The 26,937-nt window shown below is 38.1% G+C and overlaps 1 protein-coding gene across 11 annotated transcripts in view; it reads left to right on the plus strand.

Annotated features, from left to right (window-relative positions):
- TEAD1 (TEA domain transcription factor 1) overlaps window positions 1–26,682 on the plus strand; it is a 245,365-nt gene extending 218,683 nt beyond the window's left edge. For all 11 annotated transcript variants that reach the window (XM_058160221.1, XM_058160196.1, XM_058160257.1 and 8 more), the window contains 3 exons: window positions 9,887–10,027; window positions 16,348–16,500; window positions 18,526–26,682. In XM_058160221.1, the coding sequence (XP_058016204.1) occupies window positions 9,887–10,027; window positions 16,348–16,500; window positions 18,526–18,639 (408 nt within the window). In that variant the 3' untranslated portion in view covers window positions 18,640–26,682. The remainder of the gene's footprint in view (window positions 1–9,886; window positions 10,028–16,347; window positions 16,501–18,525) is intronic.
- Window positions 26,683–26,937: the final 255 nt, after the last annotated feature.

Here is a 26,937-nt window from a genome sequence, read left to right on the forward strand (position 1 = left end):
GGAGGGAACAATCCACAAGATTTGACAGTTGGCATGGTATAGGAGTGCATACAGAAGTTTGGGTGTGGTATTTAAAGGCGATCGTAGTTCAGAATTGAACTGTGGAATAATTGTTGCTCCCTGAGCTTGATTGTTTGCTTGCAGACATTTCATTAAACCAACTAGGCAACATCATCAATGCTAAGAAGTGTGGGGTTTATTCCCTGTTTTTATATAGCTTGCCCTGCCGATGTTGGTGGAGATGTTGCTTTCTCCTTGGTAGTTCCTTGATTAGGCTGTTGTTTACTGTTTAATTGTTTGTCTGATGTTAATCCCTGCTTATCTGGGTGTAGGCTGCTCAGGAGGATGTGTCTGGGAGAAATAGCAAAAGTAGCAGAGCTAGTGTATATAAACAGGGAGTAAAACATACTCACTCACATTGATGATATTACTTAGATCAGGGGTCTCCAACCTTGGTCTCTTTAAGACTTGTGGACTTCAACTCCCAGAGTCCCTCAGCCAGCTTTGCTGACTGAGGAACTCTGGGAGTTGAAGTCCACAAGTCTTAAAGGGACCAAGGTTGGAGACCCCTGACTTAGATGATAAAATATTTGCAAGCAAAGAACTAAGCTCAGAGAGCACCAAGGATTCCACAATCTTTCCAATACTCTACCATTGAAAAGCAAATGTTTTTATTCCAGCAAATATTGTCTCCTATTGAAATTATGTTATTCAAAATGGTTTTATCAGTTGTAAGGGTATTTGTTTTAATTTGATTGGGTGCCAGTTATATCTTTTTATCAATATGTTTTAGTAGTGCATTTAATTTTATTCTATTTCATTGTAATTCTGTTTTGTCTTTATTATAGTTAGATATGAGACAAAATAATAATTGGCAGTATCTGCCATTGAGCACCACCTAGTAAGTACATTAGTAGTGGAAATGAGAGATTGGGATATTTTTTAAAGAAAAGAATATATGCTTTGAACTGAGCGAAGCAGAACAAGACATAAACCTTGATCAGTTTTATATATTCACTAGTATCTGGCATAGATAGCTGTCCCATTCATGTTTACAAAGGAATAAACACCACTCAACACAATAGATCTCATTCCTGAGTAAATATACTCAGAATTATGCTATTACAGTGTTAAATTGCTGTGGCATTGCTTCAGAATAATGGAAACGTACGTGGCACAGAATGCCTGTGAAACAGAGGGCTCCATGAAGAACTATTGATTAATATCAATAAGTATTTTAATGAATACCTACTTTTCAAGAATCTGCATTGCAAAGAAGTATTCTAGAAAATAACACAGGCTGTAATTAGCGGTTTTCTTTGCTTCTGTTTTTTTTTTCCTTTAAAGATGCTTTGAAGTCCAAAGCATTTTTGAAATTCAAATGTAGAACAGAGATAAAGGAATCTGCACAATAAAGGGGCATTAAATCATGTCCAAAAATCTCTCCCATTTTATAGATGTAAATATATGCCATAATTAGTGGCAAAGTAACATGAGTTGGATGGTTAACTTTATTCCTTTTTCTTATCATGTAAAATAGATGTGACCTGAAAAAATATAATGCTGTTTCTTTGTCGCCCATTGTTAACAGTAATGAATTCAGTATAGTTTGTGTTCAGAAAGAGCTCCGCCACATGGTCTCCTCCCACGTCCCTCATGTGTGTCTGCTGCCCTCTTTGGAGGCATGTCAATTCTTTGTCTCCATTCACAAAAAAGCCATTGTAATGTTTCCCCTCCTAAGATGTCATTTTTATTGCATAACCGAGTAAGGCTTGGCAAATCAACTGCCTTAGAGAGATGAGATTAGAGGGATGCGGCCTGGTCATTTTGACCCAGTTTTGCAACCTCTTTGGAGGTGAAAGAAAAGCTCTGCCGCTTGCCCTTTCCAGTCACCCGAGAGAAGATCGTTCCTGCCCAGGGACCTTCAGGACCTGAATACAAAATTCTTGATACAAGTGTGTTCATTCTGGTGAATGAATTGGAGAGCAGTCGGAAAGTACAGTTGCTTGGCTTGGCCAGCAGAAAGCTGAGCTGTGTGGCAGCAAACAGAGCCAAAGTTCCAGATGCTGCACTTGAGAGAGAGAGAGGGAGGGAGGGAGGGAGAGGGAGAGAGGGAGAAGAAAAGAAATTGGAACGAATCTCTGCTCTTTGATCACTGTTCACTGGAAGGAGAGGTAGCATAATGCGCTCCTATGAATGACAGCTCATTGCAGCTCATGCTAATGGTAGGAAGCCTCAGTGCCATTTAGCAAATGACCCTCCATGTTCAATTTTAACTACTGCATATTTTGTCTGTTAATTATCCTGCTCCTTCAGGAAATGCAGTCTAGGATTTTACTCCACCCCACCCACCTGTTCAAGGCAAAAGAATTTCAGTCTCTTTTTTTTTTTGCAAATGCTGCTGGGGTGCAGGGGTGGGGGACTAAGCAAATTGTTAAAGTAGGCTGTTGTAAAACACATGCAGGCAAATGCCTTCTTTCCACAGATTTTAGTCTTTTTTTTCCCCACTTAGAGCAGTCTTGTTTTCAGCCAGCTCTCTTTCAATGCCTGCTGTGGTCCTTCAGCAGGAGCTGTTTGCATGCATCATGTCAAGCAGCTGATAGGCTTGGTATGTAAAATTTCCAGCACTCAGTACTGACAAGCTGCATTATATTGATGGATGAATACATTATATGTATCAACAGGCGCAGAGAACAAGTGTCTAGTACTATTTTCCAGGATGTTGCTGAAGTATTTGCATTAAAAGGAAATCTAACACTGAAACACTCGTGTTGTGATTTTACACTATAATTTGCTACTACTCTTGCTTTTAAAAAATGATGAAAGCAGGAAATAATCCAATTCTCTGTTTCCAGTTGGATTTAACCATGCAGTTCAAATCTTGGAATAGATTTAGATGTTAGATGTTTCTTCTTCCACCTTCCCCTTTTTAATTTGAACAACGTGCTTTTGCAAATGTACTCGCCAACACAGAAGAAATAGAAAGAAAGAAAAAAACATCCAAAACTTAAAATTTCATTTCAAGAAGTACGCTGATTAAAAGTTATTTTGTGTAAGTTTCAGTATTAGTACTCATACAAACTTGGTACTAAATGTGTTAAATCAAGGAGTTGAGCTGATTGAGTGGACAGAATTTCTACAGGTCCCAAAGAAATTCATCTCCTGAGTCATATAGAGCTTCAGCACCTTCACTTGGGCCTAGAAATCACACAATGTGGGTCCCCACAACAGTCGTATTATAGGGCAACAATGAGATTGCCCAGTAGACATATGGAGCATTGCACTATGCACCAGCTGAAACCCTAACCCTAATAATAGAAGGCGTAACTCCAACTCTCCCCTCACAACAATTAACCGAAACCTTTGACGATGAGCAAATCCACCATAAAATGATGCTTGCAACTCCCCTGACTCTTAACTTTTCAAAGGATACTATGATCAGCACAATTCCAGCAAGAATAGCTGTTTGATCAAGACTATTCCAGCAAGAATAGCTGTTTCAAAAAATACTGTAATCTACACTATTCCTTACCACCAATGATCCATGAGGAGGACCATTGCAATTTTAGTCTTATGCCTAGGTCTGAATCCTGACTGTCTTCGATCTGGAAAATATTTTTTTCCTGTCTTTTTCCAAAGGGAAAGCATATATGGGATAATAGTTGTCTAATACAGTATACGTAAATTCAAGAGAGGCCTCTTGAAGAATGGCCCTCCTCTTAATATTTTTAGAACCCCATACATGATTTGGTTTTATGATCTTTGCCTCAGTGACAAAGGTATCTAAGGCAGCAATCCCCAACCTTTGCAGCTTGGCAGTCCAGCAAGGGAGAGAGGGGAACTCGGCCGCTCAAACAGCAGACCATGTGCACACACAGCTCTTCTACAAATGGGAGGCTGCTGCACACATTTGCAGTTCAACTTGCACAAGAGGCAGGCTGGCATGTCAGCCCAACTCTCACGCAAGTTGAGTTGCATGTGTGGGCCTGCATGTGCACTCTGGCCAACCACTCACATGGCCCAATTTCAAATAGCCCACGGCTCAGTAGTAGACTGCAGCCAGGGGTTGAGGCCCTTGCCCTAAGATACTCATGTTGGAATGTTGAAAACAGAAGAAGACGATGATAATTTACCTCAGGAGAGTTGCTACTTATGACAATGACTAAGACCAATAACATTCTGATGATAAAACCAGATCTGCCACTGTGACCAAAATGACTACTCCTGATAGAAAGATGATTCATACACCACAGAATAATTACACTTAATACAATGTTTTTAAAAATCCGTAGGATGACTTTGCCTGATGAAATAACTGTCCTTATGTTCAGATATAACAATTAGTCAACTGTGACAGCAGATTGATGGCAGATTGATTTCACTATCTTTTAAGAAGAGTCCCTAGCAAATTATTTGAGACTCTACATTATTAAAATTATACTAGTGGTAGAACTAAAATAAATAAATAGAACAATGGTGGGATCATGTGGAAGTAGGAAAGAAAGATTATATTACAGACATTTTTCATACTAATTTCAATTTAATGTCTGCAAAAATGTTCTTAATAAAAATTGGGTTCTTTTTTAATCTTTTTCATGTGCTTTACAAGAAACATGTTGTTGCCGTCTAAACTAGGATACTTGTTCAGATCTGAATGTTTGGTCTTTGAATAACCAGTCCCATGAAGATTTGCAAAAAGATGTATTGCTAAGGAAATCTCAGTAATGATATTTCTCTTCCAGTTAGATGCAAATTCTTTCTCTTTGGAGTTAACTAACTAGTGACAGAAATACATGCAAAGCCACCCCAAATCTTCAAACTCCAACCTATGGGCCTTGTATTCATGTTTATTAAAAGAATGTGGGAGCATTAACATTAATGGGGGTGGCACCATGACATAGTGGTTAAGACACTGGGCTTGTTGGCAGGAAAGTCGACAGCCCAGGTTCGAGACTCAAGCGCCACATGATGGGATGATTTCCTGTTGTCACCCCAACTCCTGCCAACCTAGCAGTTTGAAAGCACGCAAATGCAACTAGATAAATATGTACCACTTTGGGAGGGTAACAGCGCTTCATGACCTCATGCTGGCCACATGATCACAGATGCGTCTTTGGACAGTGAATGGTCCAAAGAAATAAAGATGAGCACAACTGCCTAAAATCAGCTATGGTAGCAGAGTAAAATCCTCAGGGACCCGGTCTTTTATTTATTTATTTATTTATTTATTTATTTATTTATTTATTTATTTATTTATTTATTTATTTATTCATATTTTTATACCGCCCTATCTCCCTAGGGACTCAGGTGTACAGCCATATAAAAACACATAAATATACAAAGTAAAACATTCATCTAAAAAACTTATTATATCGGCCAAATAATTAAAATAGACATATAAATAATAAAACCCAGTTTAAAACCAAATCTAAAATTTAAGCATTTAAAAATTTAAAAAACTTAAAAATCTAGTCCAGCCCTGCGCAAATGAATAAGTGTGTCTTAAGCTCGCGGCGGAAGGTCCGAAGGTCGGGAAGTTGACGGTCCTGGGGGGAGCTCGTTCCAGAGGGTGGGAGCCCCCACAGAAAAGGCCCTTCCCCTGGGTGTCGCCAGTCGGCACTGCCTGGCCGACGGCACCCTGAGGAGTCCCTCCCTGTGAGAGCGCACGGGCCGGTGGGAGGCATTCGGTGGCAGTAGACGGTCCCGTAAGTAACCCGGCCCTATGCCATGGAGCGCTTTGAAGATCATTACCAAAACCTTGAAGCGCACCCGGAAAACCACAGGCAGCTAGTGCAGTCTGCGCAGGAGAGGTGTTACATGGGAGCCACGAGGGGCTCCCTCTATCACCCGCGCAGCTGCATTCTGAACTACCTGGAGTCTCCGGGTGCTCCTCAAGGGGAGCCCCATGTAGAGAGCATTGCAGTAGTATTTATAAACATAAATACAAATTTCATACAAATAGGTTCAGGCTGATCTTATACATTTCTCTTTGCTTCACTTGTCCCTTTTAATATAGTTGGAAAAAGGACGTAATCATTGCAATACAAATATCTCTTGCTGCACTCATGCTGATTTTATAATAGAGGGGTGTTCCTAGGAGTGCTTCAACACAAAGAAGTTCACCGTCTTTATTCTTCATAATTCCTCTAGACCTCACATTCTTAAGAAGTCAAGCTAAAAGGTGGCCAGAGGGCCGTGCTTTATTTTAATGTGTTCCTATTGCTTCCTTTCCCATGAAAGGAGGATATACATCACTTGCTAGATAAAAGAGGAAGTCAGTAGAAATTGGATAGTGTGTGTGTGTGTGTTTGAGGAAAGGTGGAGATTAGAAATAACTTATTTGAGGTAGAAGGAAAGTCCACAGTTAACACTAAGTGGAAAATCCCATCACTAAGCAATGCAGTTGTAAAGTGTGATATCACACGACCACACCGACTTACAACAGCAGGTCTGGTTACAACTGTTAAGCAAATCCTCTGTGGTTGTTAAGTGCGAAGTCATGTGGTCACCATTAGTGACCTCCTGCTGGCTTCCCCATTGACTTTGCTTGTTGGAAGCCGGCAATAAAGTCACAAATCTTGATCATGTGACTGCAGAGTGCTGCAACCATCGAAATTGCAAGTTGATTGCCAAGTGCCCAAATCACAATCCTGTAACTGCAGTGATGCTGCAACAGCCACAACCAGGCTGAAGGTAATCAACAACTGGCAGATGACCTGAATGAGTTTTACTGCAGGTTTGAAAGGAAACTACAGCCACCTATCTCCACAACCCCCATCTCAGACACACCAACAACAGCCAAGCCTCCTACAACTGACCCCATTTCATTGGGTTCACAACCCCTAGTGATCACAGAAAAGGAAGTGCAGGACCTATTTCACAGACAAAAGCCAGGAAAAGCTCCAGGCCCAGACAAGATAACTCCTTCTTGCTTAAAAGTCTGTGCTGACCAATTGGCCCCCATCTTCACTCATATTTTCAATAAATCACTAGAGATGTGCTATGTTCCTTCTTGCTTCAAACGCTCTACCATCATCCCAGTGCCGAAGAAGCCCAGCATCAAGGAACTGAATGACTACAGACCAGTTGCTCTAACATCTGTAGTCATGAAAACCTTTGAAAGGCTAGTGCTTTCCTACCTGAAAACCATCACGAATCCGCTCTTAGACCCCTTGCAATTTGCATACCGAGCAAATAGATCAACAGATGATGCTGTTAATATGGCTCTGCACTACATCCTACAACATCTTGAGTCTCCAAAGACCTATGCAAGGGTCCTTTTTGTAGACTTTAGTTCAGCATTCAATACCATCATTCCAGACATTCTTCTAACTAAGCTAAACCAGCTACAGGTACCGGAACAGACTTGTAAGTGGATCACAAGCTTCCTAACAAACAGGAAGCAGCAGGTGAAGCTAAGCAAGATCACATCAAATACCTGTACAATTAGCACAGGAGCGCCCCAAGGCTGTGTGCTCTCCCCACTTCTCTTCTCTCTGTATACCAATGACTGCATCTCCAATGATCCATCAGTTAAGCTACTGAAGTTCGCAGATGACACAACAGTGATTGGTCTCATTCGAGACAATGACGAATCCGCATATAGGCGAGAGGTCGACGACTAGCCTTGTGGTGCAACCAAAACAATCTGGAACTGAACACACTCAAAACCGTAGAAATGGTGGTAGACTTTAGGAAAACCCTTCCATACTTCCACCTCTCACAATCCTTGACAACACAGTATCAACAGTAGAAACCTTCAAATTTCTGGGTTCTATCATATCGCAAGATCTCAAATGGACAGCTAACATCAAAACATCATTAAAAAGGACAACAAAGAATGTTCTTTCTGCGCCAACTCAGTAAGCACAAACTGCCCAAGGAGCTGCTGATCCAATTCTACAGAGGAATTATTGAGTCTGTCATTTGCACCTCTATAACTGTCTGGTTCGGTTCTGCAACCCAACAAGAAAAACACAGACTTCAGAGGATAAGTAGAACTGCAGAAAAATAATTGCTACCAACTTGCCTTCCATTGAGGACCTGTATACTACGAATCAAGAAGAGGGCCGTGAAAATATTTGCAGATCCCTCGCATCCTGGACATAAACTGTTTCAACTCCTACCCTCAAAACGACGCTATAGAGCACTGCACACCAGAACAACTAGACACAAGAACAGTTTTTTCCCGAAGGCCATCACTCTGCTAAACAAATAATTTCCTCAACACTGTCAGACTATTTACTGAATCTGCACTACTATTAATCGTTTCATAGTTCCCATCACCAATCTCTTTCCACTTATGACTGTATGACTATAACTTGTTGCTGGCAATCCTTATGATTTATATTGATATATTGATCATCAATTGTGTTGTAAATGTTGTACCTTGATGAACGTATCTTTTCTTTTATGTACACTGAGAGCATATGCACCAAGACAAATTCCTTGTGTGTCCAATCACACTTGGCCAATAAAATTCTATTCTATTCTATTCTATTCTATTCTATTCTATTCTATTCTATTCTATTCTATTCTATTCTATTCTATTCTTTAAAGATCAATTCAGTATCCTAGCATCAGTCGCTCAATGAATGGTCATTAACCAAGGACAACCTCTTTTGGGGCTGGGAGGTGGGTGTTGCAGAATATAACTGGGAGTCTTGCATGTTAACAAAATTCAGGAGAAAGTTAAAAAGGAAAATATCTGAGTGCTGAGCCTAAAAGAGAGCTATGACTTTCTGGGATGAATACATCACTTTTGTTTGAGGATTGTAAGATTGAAAAGAGGGAATTGAGGTGAGGGATAATCCTGAATTATAATAAATACTCAAGATAAATTTTTAATTGCATGCGGTCAGTTTCTCTGTTTTTTCGCCTCTGGAGTTTACTGTTCTCTGGGATTAGCTAACAAATGCTGCCAATCATCCATTTTATGATCAAATTTCGGTTACTTTCTCCAAACAACAATGTCTGCAAAATGTTTGGATAATTATGTTCTATTATAAACCACTCCATCTTTGCTGTGTTTTACAAATGTGGTGTTGTGTGGGAGGATTTGAATAGGAGATTTTTCCTGCAAATTTTCACATAACTTTCTCCAAGTATATGCTAGTGGGTCTTTATTATTGCTTTGTGTAATTATTTACACCCTGCAACAGGTTATCCATTCTCCTTTTTCCTGTGAGCTGCTGAGAAATTTTCAAAGGGTGTGCTTGCCATTTTCAGTGGCTGCGTTGAAGAATCTTCCTTACTGTTCAATGATATATGGCATATACAGTAGCTATATTTTCACACCTATGAATTTATATCAGTAATCACTCTGAGGTGTTTTTACAAGTTGCTGTAATTAAATGAATTATAACTTATTTTCCCAGTGATTCCCAGTGATCTAAACTTATTATTTGTGGTGGGTTATTATATAAACAGTGTATGATATGATTCATTATTGGCATGTGGAATTATTGAATGTTCTCTTTAAAAGCAAAGAGAACACTAATCCAAGCAAATAAAGGGCTGTATATTTTTAGCTCTCTTCATTTCAAAGGATGTGTTATTTATATGTATCCAGTTCAAGTTGGGGAGGGAGATATTCTTTGCATTGAATAGCTACGTCCTCTTAATTCTTTGAGTTAGAAACTGAATAGTTAAAATGGTCAAAAGCTTTTATGGGCTAGGAATTTTGAATTCAAACCTTAGGTGAAATAACCCTGCCTTTCAAAATTGCAGTGGAAAGTTACTTGGCAACAAATGTACACCTGTAGTGAGAATCAAGGTGATGTATTTCTTCACATATAACTGGGCTGTTTTTGGTTCAGGGTGGCCTACATAACGGTAGCATGCTAATTGCTAATTGATTTTTATATAAATGCTGTTTTTCTTACAGGCGGATTTAAATTGCAACATCCAAGATGATACAGGAGCATTCTATGGTGTAACTAGTCAATATGAAAGTTCAGAAAACATGACAATCACCTGTTCCACCAAAGTCTGCTCATTTGGAAAGCAAGTGGTGGAAAAAGTAGAGGTAGGGATTATTGTTGCTATCTCATACTTCTCTTTTTTAAATAAGAAATGCCTTCTTTCAAATTGTCCATCTGAATCAATGCAACTACAGTTGCACTAATATAAAATTGTTGTGGTGTATATTTTCTCCATGTACTTAGGTATCTTTTTGGAAAAAAGTGACTAGGGAAGTGGAATATACTCCCTGCTATTCAACTTGAACTAATTTGCTAGGAGAATTTTCTTTAATGAGTGCCCCTTAGAATCCTTAAAGCAGTCTGGCTGTTTGGCAGCTGTAGTATTTTGTATTGCAGCTTGCTCATTAAATCTCTTTGTGTCTAGATATGTAAGCATGCATCCCTGTAATAGCCTTTTTCACTATTTTTGGAGAAGTCTAAAATTCTGTTTTAGCCTATTTTTTATTTATTTATTTATTTATTTATTTATTTATTTATTTATTTATTTATTTATTTATTTATTTATTTATTTATTTATTTATTTTTCAAATTTTTATACCGCCCTATCCCCCGAAGGACTCAGGGCAGTTTACAGCCTTATAAAACATAGAAAACATAAGAATAAATACAAGTTAATACAACATTTAAAAAACTTATTACATTAGGCCAAATTTAAAACTATCGTTAAAATAATACAAAACCCCATTTAAAACTAATTTTAAAACTAAACTCTAGGCCAGCCCCGCACAAATAAATAGATGTGTCTTAAGCTCGCAGCGGAAGGTTCGAAGGTCAGGAAGTTGGCGCAGTCCTGGGGGGAGTTCGTTCCAGAGGGTGGGGCCCCCCACAGAGAAAGCCCTTCCTCTGGGTGTCGCCAGTCGGCACTGCCTGGCGGACGGCACCCTAAGGAGTCCCTCTCTGTGGGAGCGTACGGGTCGGTGGGAGGTAGTCGATGGCAGCAGGCGGTCCCGTAAATAACCCGGCCCTATGCCATGGAGCGCTTTAAAGATGGTAACCAAAACCTTGAAGTGCACCCGAAAGGCCACAGGTAGCCAGTGCAGTCTGCGCAGGAGAGGTGTCATATGGGAGCCACGAGGGGCTCCCTCTATTAACCGCGCAGCTGCATTCTGAACCAACTGAAGCCTCCGGATGCTCTTCAAGGGGAGCCCCATGTAGAGAGCATTGCAGTAATCCAAGCGAGATGTGACGAGCGCATGAGTGACCGTGCATAGGGCACCCCGGTCTAGGAAGGGGCGCAACTGGCGAACCAGGCGAACCTGGTAAAAGGCTCTCCTGGAGATGGCCGTCAAATGATCTTCAAAAGACAGTCATCCATCCAGGAGGACGCCCAAGTTGCGCACCCTTTCCATCGGGGCCAGTAACTCGCCCCCAACAGTCAGCTGCGGCTGCAACTGACTGTACCGGGGTGCCGGCATCCACAGCCACTCAGTCTTGGAGGGATTGAGTTTGAGCCTGTTTCTCCCCATCCAGACTCGTACGGCTTCCAGGCACCGGGACAGCACTTCGATAGCTTCATTGGGGTGGCCCGGGGTGGAAAAGTACAGCTGAGTATCATCAGCGTACAGATGGTACCTCATCCCAAAGCCACTGATGATCTCACCCAGCGGCTTCATATAGATGTTGAACAGGAGGAGCGAGAGAATCGACCCCTGTGGCACCCCACAAGTGAGGTGCCTCGGGGACGACCTCTACTCCCCTGTCAACACCGTCTGCGACCGATCAGAGAGATAGGAGGAGAACTACCGATAAACGGTGCCTCCCACTCCCAATCCCTCCAATCGGTGCAGCAGGATACCATGGTCGATGGTATCAAAAGCCGCTGAGAGGTCTAATAGGACCAGGGCAGAGGAAAAACCCCTATCCCTGGCCCTCCAGAGATCATCAACCAACGCGACCAAAGCTGTCTCCGTGCTATAACCGGGCCGAAAGCCAGACTGGAACGGGTCCAGATAGACAGATTCATCCAGGTACTGGAGTAATTGACATGCTACCACACTCTCTACAGCCTTCGCCACAAAGCGAAGGTTGGAGACTGGACAATAATTTCCTAAAACAGCCGGATCCAGGGAAGGCTTCTTTTTTTTTTCTTAAATAATTTTTATTTCCATTTTCCAACATCATATTTATGTACAAACTATTATCCATCATTAATCATTAATTTTTATTTATTACTGATTCAGGCCTGCCCGATTGCCACTTCCTTTCTTCACAACCTCCCTCTCTACCCTCTACTACTTTCACATCCTTCATCTCCTTCACTTTACCACTTCCTCTCCTCCTTCTCCACTCCTCCCTTCTTCCACCTTATCTAACCTTCTTATTCCCCTCCTCCTTCTCTACTCTTTCCTACCTACTTTCTTCCCTCCTTCTACTCCTCTCTCCTTTTCTTTCTGAAATGGCAGTCGAGCATCCCCAATATCATTTTAAATTTTAATTTCATATCTTCAAAAATTACTGTACATTAATAATCAATCCATGTATTATTTCCCTTTCCCCCTCCCCTTCCCCCGACTTCCCAGAGCAAATACCGGGTATTATGACCAACAATCACAAGCTAAGGTATACAAAATATACATAATCTCCCACCTTTAAAAATTTAAAACTTTAGATCCCCTCACAATAAAAATAAAGAGATAGGAAAGAATAATAAAAAGAAAGAAAAGAAAAGAAGCAATACCAACTTCACATATTACTTCTTCTTACAGTCCATTTTTAAAATTAATCCATCTTCTCAAATTCAATTTTTTTTTCCACTTGTATATTCCTTCAAATTTCATAAGTCCATTTCTCAAATTACAGAACATCTTCTCGAACTCAAATTTTCATCACATATATATTTCTTCAATTGCCATAACATTTAATGTCTGTTCTTCTTACAGTCCATTTTAAAAATTAGTCCATCTTCTAAAATTCAAATTTTTTTCACCCACTTGTATATTCCTTCAAATTTCATAAGTCCATTTCTTAAATTACAATCCAGCTTCTCAAATTCAAATTTTCATCACTTATATATTTCTTCAATTGTCATAACATTTAATGTCCAATCTTCCAATACTACTCCATCAATCAAATATCATTTTGAATAAAATCTCTCAAATACAATATTTCCAGCTTAACTTCATAACTTTTACTATCTATAAACGTATCAATTAAAACAAATAATCATTTAAACTACAATATAACAATAAACAGTTAAAATCATTACATCCACATTGTCTAAATTCATAAATTTTACTTTCCATCCTTCACAATTAAATAATATCATCCCATAGATTTATACCATACAAATAGCAAATAACGAAAATCCTATAATTTATATCCTAAACAAATCAATTCCAAAAATTAACCACAATCATCATATTCACATCTTAAACATTCCTCCCCTCTCCCATTCTATTTTCCATCATTTCCAAACCAATTAACTTAGCATGTAACAACAAAGGATTCCCACTCTTTAAAACATTAATATAAAAATGTCTCACTTTCATAACTGAATTAAGAAAATACTTTCTACCTCTAAAATTCACTGACAAACCCATTTGAACTTCCCATCTAAAATATATCTGATGTTTCTTAAACTCATCCACTAAAAAAGCAAATTCTCTTCTTTTTCTTAACATTTTAGGAGGAATTTCCTTCATCATTTTTATATCTTGTCCCAATATTTGAAATTTATTTTTATAAAAGGCTTGCAAAATTTCATACCTAATCTTTTTAGTTGTAAAATAAATAACCACATCCCTCGGTACTCTATTTTGTCTTGCCCACCAAGAATTAACACGATAAATTCTTTCAATATTAATCTCAAAATCTTCTGGCTCCACACCCTTTATCTGAGCAAAGGCTTGTGTAAAAATCTCTTTTAAATTTTCCTTCCTACTTTGCTTCAAACCCCTCACCCTTATAGCATATTCCATCAATCTATATTGTAATACTACTCTTTCTTCATCTGCCCTATCTACCTTTGCCTGTATATCTTCCGTCTTATTATCTAAGTTCCAATTATTTTGATTCTTTTGAATTTCCTCTATTTTCCTTTGCAACTCTAAATTAGCTTTATTAATTTCTTCAAGATCATCTTCCATCTGAATACAAGAGCTTAATATTTGCGCAATTGCATCCTTTACCATTTTCATTTCCCTCTTCTGCTCTTCCACCACTTCCTTAAAATCCAACATCTCTTTCTCTATTTCATCAAATTTTTTTATCTATTTCTAAAAAACGACTCTCCAAAAACTCCTGTAAAGAATTTCTTAATTCCTTTTTGATTTCTTCTTTTAATTTTTGAATCTGAACTGAAGAAATTTCAAAGTTTTTAATGACTTTTGGTACTTTTTGCTTAAAAGCCATTTTTTAAAAATATAACGGACCAAAAAAAAAATTCAAAAAGAAAAATTCAAAAAACTTTTCTTCTAAATCACTATAATCCCAAAGAAGAAGAAAAAATATAAATCATAAAATTCTCGTTTCTTCCATTTAGTCAGTATCTTCTTATATATCTTCTAATTCGACACTAGCTGTTAGTAAGTTTAACTTTCGTTTCCAGTACACACATTCCACAAAACCGCCATTTGCTTTCTTCTCTCCTATCTTCGCAACAAATATATCCTCAGGGGCTTGCAGTCTTCTTACAAACAAATGCTAGAACTCCAGTTTCTGCTACGTCCACGTTACAATCCATCATAAATCAATTCCTGCCGTGGAAATTGGACGCTACGTTTTGTCTGCCATAAAAGGCAGATGCCGTCCCCCAATCTGGAGCTTTTCAGGCTATGGAAGGAGAGCTCCCCGCAAGCCTCAGAACCTTTTTCTGTGGCTTTATTTGGGTGTCTCAACTTCAGCCTGAATGCTCATCTCTCCCTCTTTGCCTGAGGGAAGAGATTTCCAAGCTATCGAACCAGATTTACGATGTCCTGACAGCTCTACAGACTAGGGAGTTAGCAGCCTAATCAATGCTGCTTCTCAACGAAGCGGAGCCATACCGGAAGTCCAGGGAAGACTTCTTGAGGAGGGGGTCTCACCACTGCCTCTTTCAAGGCGGCAGGGACGACCCCCTCCAACAAGGAAGCATTTATAATCCCCCGGAGCCAGCCTCGTGTCACCTCCTGTGTGGCCAGCACCAACCAGGAGGGGCAAGGATCCAGTAAACATGTGGTGGCATTCAACCTCCCCAGTAACCTGTCCATGTCCTCAGGAGCCACAGGATCAAATCCATCCCAAACAATCTCGACAAGACGGGTCTCTGACATCTCACCTGGCTCCACCCAATTTTGATCCAAACCATCCCGAAGCTGAGCGATTTTATCGTATAGATAACCACTAAACTCCTCAGCACGCCCTTGTAACGGATCATCCCGCACCCCCTGTTGAAGTAGGGAGCGGGTCACCCGAAACAGGGCGGCCGGGCAGTTATCTGCCGACGCAATGAGGGAGGAGACCCCTTTTATTTCTTTTTTTGGACTCCAGCCTGAAGTGGCAGGAAGCAAAGGCTACCTTATGTGCAAATGTGGTGCAAAGGCAGGTACAAGGCAGCTTAGCTCCTGCACTCTCCGGCGACTTTCTTCCCCCTTCTCTTCTCAGAACACCCAGGTCAGCTGTGGCTGAGCCCGGAGTGTGCGCACGAACAGGGAAACCCTCCTCAAGCAAGTGCCAAAGCTCAGGAAAGGCACATGTGCGGCAGGCAGCAGCTCACTTAAGGAGGGTCTCTCTGTACGTGTGCACACTCCCAGCTCAGCCACAGCTGGCCAGGGGGTTACGGGGGGTGGGAGAGTGCAGGAGCGAAGCTACCCTATACCTGCCTTCATGCCACATTTGCACGTAAGGCAGCCTTTGCTTCCTGCTGCTTCAGGCTGGAGTCCCAAAAAAAAAAATAAGAGGGGCAGGGTGAACCAGTGATGGGACAGGGAGCCACGGCAGAGGGCCCAAAGAGCTGCATATCTTTTATGACAAAGTAACATTTCAGCTCCATTGTATGTTTAATTCAGTAGAATTATATATTTAATTAAGAGCCACAGTTGACAATAATATGAATAACTTTGGTTTATGCAAGAGGAGTTTTCCTTGCTATCCTGATTTTTTATATTTTCACCTCATATACTCCCCTAGCCTCTAGGGGTGTATATGAGTCTCTTCAGAGGCTTTTCCCTATCTATTTTAGACAGTTGAATGCATTGGGTTGCAGAGGGAGAGAAAGTTAATTCCACTGATGGGTACGGTCTAAATAAATACACTTAATTTGTTATGCTTTTACAGTATTTACTTTATTATATTTAAGCACTGGTTTAATTTAATGGGAAAATCAAATGATTTTTAAATAATTATTTGCAATACTTTTTCAACTTTCTTTTTGTTTTGTTTTTCTTAGACGGAATATGCACGGTTCGAGAATGGTCGGTTTGTGTTTAGAATAAATCGCTCCCCAATGTGTGAATATATGATCAACTTCATCCACAAGCTCAAGCATTTACCAGAGAAATATATGATGAACAGTGTATTGGAAAACTTTACAATTTTGTTGGTAATAATTTTCTTCCCTTTGCTCACTGTTCTCTGGAGTGTGTTGGGAGGAGATAGATGTTTCTTATGATTTGTTTTAATGAGTTAGAAATGCCGTGTCCTTCAGCTGAGAGGTATGTCATTTCAAAAGAGGGTTCTGATTTTTAATCTTTCCTGATAAGACAATATTTGAAACTTTATGTGCTGAGGATTCAGGGTTTTTTAAACAAAATGTTAGGAGTCAGAAATTGACAACGCTAACCCAGGATTTTTAAACATGATCTGTTGAACAAGCCATTGTGCCTACCTCAAATGTGAAATCGAGGCACAATGGAATGGTTGAACAGTGCTCTAAATGAAATGAAAAGGAAATTGCATTACAGCTTAATATTTCATGTGAATTTAGGCTGATTTATGCCTTTATGGTAGAAATTTGGCTGTCTTTATACTTGGAGCTTCTTCCTCTTAGCCCTCATCTGTGAAGGCTAATGGGAATGAGATACCCACATTCGCATGTTATAAGCCTGTTATGCACTTTCAGATTTAATGTGTGACTATTAATTATGTTAGCAATGGAGTTTACATGTTTTCTTTGGATTGGGTACCCAATGTGTTTATCTCATAGTATTCTGAGTGATGAAGTGGGATTCGGGGAAGAAGCTGGCACCTCTTTAGTACAAAGTGCAAGGAAGGTAATGTTTCCTTACGGCATTTGGCAGTTTACTCATTTCAAGCAATGTTCGGTGTTAGCTATCGATTTTCAACAGACTGTATTTCAGAAGCTCCTGAAATTCTTGAGAACTTAGAAAGATTGGATACCAGGAAATCTGATATAATTCAGATCCATCTATGTAACTTCCTGTACCTCTGGTTTGCCTCTCTTCTCTTCTCTAATACTCCTAACTCTATCCCCTTTCTGAGCACGTTAGAAATGCAGAGAAGCTCAAATAGCTCAAGCCATCTGTCCAGCCTGCAGTAGAAGAGTTTCATAGTAGCTGTGTGTATTCTCTCAAGCAAGAGATGTAGAATGGAACTGCTCATTAACAGTTCCAAAATTCTAAGTTTGAGTAGGTTTGGTTCCATTTAAAACGTGGTTGGAAATTCAGATTTCCAAATGTTAGGATGGAACCGGTTATTAAAAAGTTAGGTGGTTCTACAATTGCACTATTACATTCTTTTTTTATTTTAAGGGCCACAATAACATAGCATTTAAAGATGCTGAGCTTGTCAGCTGGAAAACTGACAGCCTGGGTTTCAGACCCGAGTTCCACATGATGGGGATGAGCTCCTGTTACGTGCTGCAGCTCCTAGCAGTTTAAAAGCTAGCAGTTTAATTTATCAGTTTAAAAGCATGAAAAAAAAATGAGTAGATAAACAGGTAGCATTTTGGCGGGAAGGCCACAGCGTATAGTCATGCTTGGCCAGTAGTAGTCGTGTCCTTGGCCAGTAGTGGCTTACTCTGCCAAGAAACAGAGATAAGTATTGCCCCCTAGAGTCAGACATAACCGAAAGGGGAAACCTTTACCTTTATCTTTATTCCCTTTTTAAAAAGTAGAAAATATCTGTGAACTATTTTTTTAAACCTTTATGAAAGCTTCCATGCTGTTAGCCTTCATGCTATTCCCAAAGGTATCCCTAAACATCTGGAGCAAATTTTGGAGGAAGATTGCAGAAGAAAGAACTAATTATGTTCCCACCTCTTTGTGTTCATGGATGCTTCAGATTTTTTTTTAATTAACTAAGGGACAGGGTTTAAAATTAGTATTTTCCTTAAGAAAATTCTAAAAAATATTCCTTCAGAGTTTGACTTTGAACAAATTTGGCTTGTTCTCATGTGAAGGTAGAATTGAAAAATCTAACTTAAAAACTGCTTATTTAACAAACCGGATGAGTTCAGAAATCTATTATTTGTTGATATACAAACTGAAAAAGGTGCCTGCTTTTGAAATTACATCCTTTACTTTTGTGTCTCTGTGGCAATATACAGGTTTCTAACATGTCATCTTCTTTCTTTCTTTTTTTTTTTTCATGTAAAAAACCCAAACAGGTTGTAACGAACAGGGACACTCAAGAAACGCTCCTTTGCATGGCTTGTGTATTTGAAGTTTCAAACAGCGAACATGGTGCACAGCATCACATCTACAGGCTTGTGAAGGACTGAACCGTTATTTATAGACACCTTTTCAATATGACTCCTTATGAAAATACAGACTGTCAACCTCAACACTAAGTGGCAGTTTTCTTTGGCTGAGCTGTCCCCAACATTTTTCTAAACCTCATTGGAGTGTGTTGATAAATATTGTAGCTGTGAAATTCTGGTACAGTTGTACAAATTCTTTCTTAAAACAAAGTGTTCTTTAAATTTATAAAGCCACCCTTTTGGAGGGAGACTATATTTAAGAATTTGTGGAAGTTTTAACTTGTGTTAGAAAAATGTAAGACAGAGCAATTGCCATGGAAAAGCTTAACAGCAGTTATAAGAATTTATGAGGTGTTTTGTCTCAATTAATGAAATCATGTTTCTAAGGTGCAAGAATGAAATGAATTTTAACTAAGCATAAATTAGCACACAAATTGTTTTTTAAAAAAGTATCTTCATAACTGATTACTGTGGAAAATACAGACGAATGTAAATCACTAAATTATTTTATACTGCAATTCAATTTCTGTTTGAAGCCAAATGACAAACTTAGCCTTAAGAAATGCCTGATGGGAATGGACAGGTCCTTAAAGTAGGCAAAATATTTTTTTTTTCTTTCCCTCTATATTAAACTAATATTCTAATTCACTGAAACTTTCAAGCAGGTATTGCAAAGCGAGAAGACTTCCTTTCTTTTACTAATTTTATCTAGTGCATTAAAAAATATAAAATATTTGTACTAATAAGGACATTTGATTATTTAATTAAAAGATGGCTCGTTTTGCAATAACTAGACAATTACTGAAAAATTAGGCTTACAGTGTATGTAATCCTGTGTGCGTGATTATATATTATATGAAATGGTTTTGTTTTGTTTTTCTTAACAACTTAAGAAATTGCAACACCCAAATTACCAATTAGATGGGAGAGGGATTTGGAAGTGCTATTTTTTTAATTACATTGTCAAATAAAAGCCACAATTATTGTAATTGGGGGGGAAAAAACAATAGGTCTAAAACAAAAGGTTCATCTGTTTTAATGTCTTTAGAATCCTAAAAATATCTGACATTGACAAAAGACTGATTGGTTTCTTTAAGCTAATCTTGTTCAATGTGATCCACCAGGTGAAATATGTAAAATATCAGCTAATTGTGGAAGCCACATTAAGGACTTAATATATTTCAGAACTGTTTTACACAGACTCAGATCACTGTTTCACCTAGCTCAGGTTTGCCAATAGGGATTGAGAATTATTTTCTAGGATTGTGCACTGGCTGGAGAATTCTGAGAGTTGAAGTCCACATATCTTAAAGTTGCCAAAATTGAGAAACACTGCTCTAGGATATCAAGCATTTTTTTAAAAAAAAAATAAATAAATATAAAAGCCAAGACTGGACCTTCTAGATATAATGCCAGCACATGACTATATCCCTTCACAAATAAGTAGCTTCTGTGATAATTTGAAATAAATCCAAGACTGTTAAGCATTTGGCTGCCCAGAATGCATATCTGGTGAGTTACAGGTGGCTTGGTAGACTCTTCTAGACTGTTTCACCTGGTCTAGAAATTGCCATGATGAATATAACTTTCCACAGCCTTATGTTCTTCCAGATGGGTTGAACTATAATTCTCTGAATATCCAACCAGCACTGATGGTTGAATTTGTGACCAACTTTTCTTTTGTAGACTTCTCAAAATATCTGGCTCAATCCTCCTTCTTGTTGATCATTATCCATGTTTTTCTTTTTCTGTCCACAATTCTGTTTGTCAGGAAAAGGAACACAGCACTCATGCCAAAGGTTTGAACAGTTTATTTGCATAGAGCTTTCTACACAAATCCTTCTCTTAATCTCTTCATTTTATCTTCTGTACTATAATTTCCCTTCATCTGCGCTTCCCCCCACTGTTTAGATATACAATATTTTGTATTGCTTAGGCACACAATCTGATTGTACCTATGTAGGGTTGTTTTTCCTTCAGTAACATATTACGTACAAAGTTTAGGTCTTCATAAAAGAGCAAGACTGAAATGTGGCTTAATCAAGATTATATTAAGACATGCAATTTAGGAAGGGTTCATGCTCACAAGATGGTTTGATACATGCTTTAAACAACTATTCTGGTTCTAAGCCATCTCCTTATGTGCCATAATTCAACTTGGTGGTTTGAAGTGCTGGCACATGAAAATTTTAGCCACAAATAATAACTAAGTCTGTCTTTTGTTTCTTCACTTGCGGAAGCAGATTTACTTGAGAAGTTTCTAGAAGCGTAGCAGTAGATAAATGTTAGAATGCAATTTCCATCCTCATATACTTGCACTCCAACATCTGAGACAAGGACATAAGTTATTATTTTTCCGTCATGATGTCAATTTGCACATTTTGTCACTATACCCCCTGAAATATATGGAAATATATGAAAAATATGGAAGCTTTCCTCCTTCATATTGATTTTACATTCATGATAGAATGACAATAGTTGCTGCTCTTAGCAACTATTCCAATTCCAATTCCTTACAGTTTTTTAAATTTTGGAGTCGCTCTTAAGGTAAATGCTATATATAAAACATTTTAGGCACTGTGTTAATAAACTTTCACAAAAACATTTCCATCAAAGACTGCAAGGTACAGTTCATCTGGAAGGTTCTGTTTTACTTCATTGTTGAAGATTATGGTGCTTAACATTTGGAAGGCTGCATAACGCTGTGGTCTTCTGTCCATGATTGCATTCACTTGTCTAGTGGATTGTTGCAGCACACGGTTCCTCAAACATTTTCTAACACTTGCGTTCACAAAAGTAAGAGGGTCGGCCAGCAGTAGAATGGAAGGCCAAGAAGAATGTTGGAATGCTTAGTAAACTGAGCATCTTTTGACTAATAGATGTTAAGGCAGATGAACCTCTTGGGCTGCAATCAACTGGATGTAAATCCTGTTGAACTAAATAGGACTTACTTCTGGGTAGATATGCACACAGGATTGTGCTGTCAGTCATTTTGTCTGAGAGCACTAGAACTGAATATTTATGGTTGGGTCTCTTCATGTGTTTCTAACACTAGCAAAATACCTTAAATAGAAGCACTGCATTTTAGCTAGCAGAAGGAGCCCTTTATTTGAAGCACTTGGTGTTACAGGTCTAAAATTCTCTTTTTAACAGTCGAGTATTATAAGGCTTTGGGTTTGGGGTTTATTTATTTTAGGGAGAAAAAGTTTTAAAACATTAGGATCACTTTTCACATGTGAAACAGATCAGTTTGCAAAATAGGCACAGTTTGTTTTTTCTTCTGATAATGCAGCCTGCTACAAAAGTATGTAATGACTGTACAGTCTGAAGCATCCTAATGTTTCTTGATGTTCGTTTTTGTAAAAATGTATGGGGAACTGTTTGCCTTGTCAGTCACTTATTTGTGGATGTAAACGATTCATCCCCTGAGCATGTTTCTTCCTCAAGCCTTAAGTCTGTCAAAGGTTTTGTGTGGAATGTCTGGTCCCCCCAAACGCTGCCTGGCAACTGTGAGCTCTTTTGTAAGCTGGAAGCATCTCTCTTGTTACTGTTATTTGTGGTAGGAACTTCTTAATTCCAAGCTGCCAAAGCATTACAATATGCAGTGCCTTAGTGCTATAGTAGGAGTACCTTCTAGCCTATCATGCCAATCATATGTAGTCCATTAATTTGGTTTATTTATGTATATATAAAAAATAATCTAGAGGAAACCCTTTTGGTCGAAGAAACCTTCCTACACAAGTCAGTCCCCATCACCACATAGTTGGAATCTTTATACCAAAATGAAACAAAACGGCTCTAGAATTTTCTGCAGAAAGTGAATTGTATAAATAATGCTGCCTTTTCCAATTCTCATGACCAAATACTTAGTTTGTGACTCTGCACTCTTGCATGCAAGTGCCTTTGGTTTTGAAGTTCCAGCTTAGAAAAGTGCTGCCATAATAATGACAAATTGTAGAGACCAAAAATATTTAGAGATCACCATAATGCCTTTGGTTTATTGGACACAGTCAAAACTAACAGGCCTCCGTTCTCAAAGAGTATCTTTTTATAGTAGCATGCTTTTTTCAAATCACAAGAGTGCATAATGCTGGAAACTAATCTCCCTCTTGTTTCTGAGGCTTTGATAACTAGCATTAAAAAGGAAAAAAAAATCAGTATTTCACCTTTGCCATGTCTTTCTCCATCCAATTTGACATTTCTCCATAATTAGCAGAAAATTAAGCAAAGGACAAGTGTGATTTTATTAATGTACTAACTAGTTCTGTGAAGATGGCCCTCTTCTCCATTTTAAATTTGCACTTATTTTGTTTACAAACTTGAGCAATTGGATGTCTAAAATTGAAAAGCATGGATCAAAAATGTTTCTGAAATTTAACCAATGCTTTTGGGCACCATTTTTTTAAAGAAATAAATAAGAAATATTGTTAGAAAATCCTTTAGACTGGTATCATTCAGTCTGTTACTGTCACACTACTAGACAGGCAGCTTCTTTAATTAAAGGGTGCCATTTAACACAGTTTGTGAATTTGAAAAATAATGTTTATTTCAAGAGACATTGACAACATTGATACTGATGTACTCATTCAAAAAGGTATGTGTGTGTATGTGTATACATGCACACACACACATGAGAAAACTGATAGCAGTAAAACCAAAAGTTGGCAGAGGGAATTGTAGCTATTCTGGTTTTAATAGGTTTTTTAAAAAAAAAATTAAAATTACTGTGCAGCACAAAGTGGTAACATTTGTGATTGTTCCCCTCTCTCTTTCATTTGCATTCATATTGGTTTTCTTGTTCTTCAAAGATTTAAATCTCCCTCACTCTCTTCTTGCATCTAATCCACTAAGGATTGCTTGGCCTCAAAAATAAACTATATATATTTACAACTATTAAATATATCTGCTGAGACAGATATAAGTAAGGAAGTGGGTGGAGTATATTTTATTGCAAAGGAATCATTTTTATTTATTGTCTTATGTATAAATTGAGAAAAAAAGAAATGGTACAAGTTGTTGCAGTTGAATCATAGCTTTTACAAATGTAATTTTATACTTACTTGAATTCTAGAATGGCTTATTTAGGTACTGTACCACTATGTTGTGTAATTTGCAAGTTTCATATCTATTTTCTCACTTACTACTAGAGTCCATTCAGTTTGGCAACTCCCTTGAACTCAATCTTCCTGTTTTTATCACCTTCAAGTAACCGAGATAATTAAATGGAATAAAAGCAACCAAGAATATGAAGGTGATTTATAGAATTTCAAAAGCTGCAAAGTGGTAAATTTTAGTCTTGGTTCAATGCTTAGGGTATGTTTCATTTTCTTTAGTTTAGACATCATGCCAAACCAGGAAGGAAATTTAATGATATTTTGGAAATGGTTCACACAACAACTGATTAAATCTTTCTTTGCTTAATGATGATTGTCAAATAAGCCATATTTGACTTGATTCATGTTACACATTAAAATGTAACACACAATTTATAAAACGTATTGGCTTGGATCCCTCATTCTACTAAATAAAAATAAATCATATTGTAGTGTATGAACCAGTTTTTAAGTAATACCAAATTTTATGAAATCTAATCACATTTTCCCAAGTACACAGAATCAGAATCATAGAGTGGAATGTCATGTGAATCAATGTTATATTAATTCTATACTTAATAAAACATCTGCACTGATGACCTTTTAGTAAAAATGTTCCTTACTCAGCCTGTAGAAGCTGTGCATCATTGAGTACACTTTCAAATCTCTGAACAATCATATATAATAATCAAGCATAGTAACTCAGAATCATGATTTGCCTACTATATTTTTTATCTCAAACCATTAATTAAGCTACCTAGAGTTGGCATGAGTATGAGGCAGCCATAAACATCAGAATTAAGCATCCTAAAATAAAAATAGTTGAAATCTCAGAATCCCACAAATCTCACAAGCTGTGATTTGAGAAGGCCAAAACAATATAAAAAATTGCTTGGAGCAAAAGAGAAGGTTGACAGACATTTCATGTAATTTCATTATTTTTCCCTCACGAAAGATTTTCTGTTCCCAAAAGGCTGCCTGAAAAAGTTGCTGTTCAGTGATTTGGATTGTAAGTTACGGGAAACAAAAACCATGGTTTGGCATGTTTTCTAAACTGAACTTGTCTTGACAGTGTAGGAAAATCAGTTACAAATCAATCAACTTTAACACAACACTAGCATCATGTAACATATGTGGTTCTGCTATAGGAATGGGCACCTCCTATGGGTTGCAGCACCTTGTTTGCAATTCCTTGTGGCTGGGCCTGAAATGGGGATCCAGTTTTTGAGGTAGTGGACTGAAGGGTGAAGATTTGCACCCATTTCACCCATTAAAAGTCCTCTAATCCCTCTGCCAAATGGGCTCATTCTTCCCATGTTGGTGGAGGGGGGTTAAGGTCAGAAGAGACGGTATGGGCATCTGCCTAATACTTAAAAACAAGGTTGAAAGGTGGGGCCTCACCCACTCTGCCTATACTTTCTATAGCCCCTGGGCCCCTGGGCATGATGCAGATACCAAGGACATCAACACAGGCTAAAAACTGGCCCATCCGTGTTCTATAGGACAGAAATACTCTCCTACTGTTCTGTAGGATAGATATATGTGGCATCCTTGTTCTGTAGGACAGATATACATGATTAATATATGCTAATCCAGGGAAGAACACTCCACCATCTGCAGTAGGTAGGGATTTAATTGCCTGCAATGCTCACACCCCAATTCCCATGTAAATTGGGATTGGAGCACCTGGGGAGGCATTAAAGCATCACTCCCTGCCCACCTCCAAACGGGATGTCCATAACAACATAAATTGGTTCCCATTTTTGTCTCTACTCAGGTTAATTATTATTAAGATTATCATTACTATTATTATTTCGGTTACTACCTGGTAATCTTGTTTGGTTTTCTTTCTCCCGGCCATTTCCGTGAATAGAAAGACTGAGTAATTGAAAGTACAGTGTAAATTTGGATTTGTTGATCTCCAATTGAGTAGATTACTATGGCTGTGAGAGTTTCCCAAAAAGTTGTTCTACTGTATCAATTCCAAAATGTACTCACTTCACAAAGGACATACATCCTGTTACCTCCTCACTCTGTGGTTTTCTTTTTGTTTCTCTTTTTGTTTTCTTTCTTTTACACGGGCCTCTCAATCAAGGCTCCTAACTGCAAAAGAAAAGCCTACAATATGTGCCTGAAAAAGACAAAATAATTTTATAAGAGTTTTTAAAACCTGAATAGCCTTTAATTTTTTAATATCAGTACATTTTATGTAAAAACAAAAGGTTTTTTTTCTGTTTCCTTTTTTTTTTTATTTGACACATGCATTTGTTCACATTTGTAAATGACTTAATGGAATTCTCACTTTGTTTATTTGTGTAATGTGTATAAACTGGGTTTGTGACTTAAGCATATTCATATATGGTCAGTGGTTATTTTAATATTGTACTGCTGCTGGTTACTTTGGGAAAGGGGTGTCAATCTGCCTTGGATGACAAAGTACCTCTTGCTTAGGTATTGAGGGAAAGCTCTATTTTAAAAGAAAAATGAACCTCGGCAAATTGTGTCTTAACATATTTTGAAGTTTTCAAAACAACTTTCAATCAAACCTTTTGGCAGTACAGTATTCTTGTATTTGTCGTCTGTGTGTAGGTACTGGTACCTTCTTTGTTTTTAAAAACGTTTTAAGTGTTGGCTTTAAAGTGAATTTATCTTTAGTATGATAGTAATATGAAAATTATAGGGTTTGTGTGCAGAGAATTTTTTTATAAAAGTGCTTTGTAAAAAAAAAAGTGTATTCTAGCTTTCGCGGTACATATGTGTGATACCTTTAATATCCATGACAGTTAAGTGCAATTATTTCATCACTCTAAAAATGCTATTTTTGTGTCGGTTACTGCAGGTGTTCATGTCTTTGCAAAGTGACACATTTTGATGCCTTCTTGATAAAAGTGGTAGATTTTTTTGTAGCTTTCTAGAAAATTTGTATTCCTACAGTATTGATTGGAAATAAAGGAAATAAAATCATTGTCAATTTTGTTTTAATTTGCTTCAATGTTGTCAGTTGGCCCTGAGGGAGGGACTCTTTACACATCAGATGTCCCTGATGGGTGTAGAGGCAGAGTTTGGCTGGTAGGCTGAGATCTGACCCTGACACTTTTATCTTCTCAAAAGATAAGTGCTTTCAAAAAGCTAAATGTTAAACACATCATAATAAAGGATCCTCCTATTATACATTAAAGCCTTATGAACATCATCTTCCAAGAGTCAAATTTTCGTAAAGAAGTTT

The sequence above is a fragment of the Ahaetulla prasina genome, chromosome 1 (genome assembly GCF_028640845.1).
Source record: "Ahaetulla prasina isolate Xishuangbanna chromosome 1, ASM2864084v1, whole genome shotgun sequence".
NCBI lineage: Eukaryota > Metazoa > Chordata > Lepidosauria > Squamata > Colubridae > Ahaetulla > Ahaetulla prasina.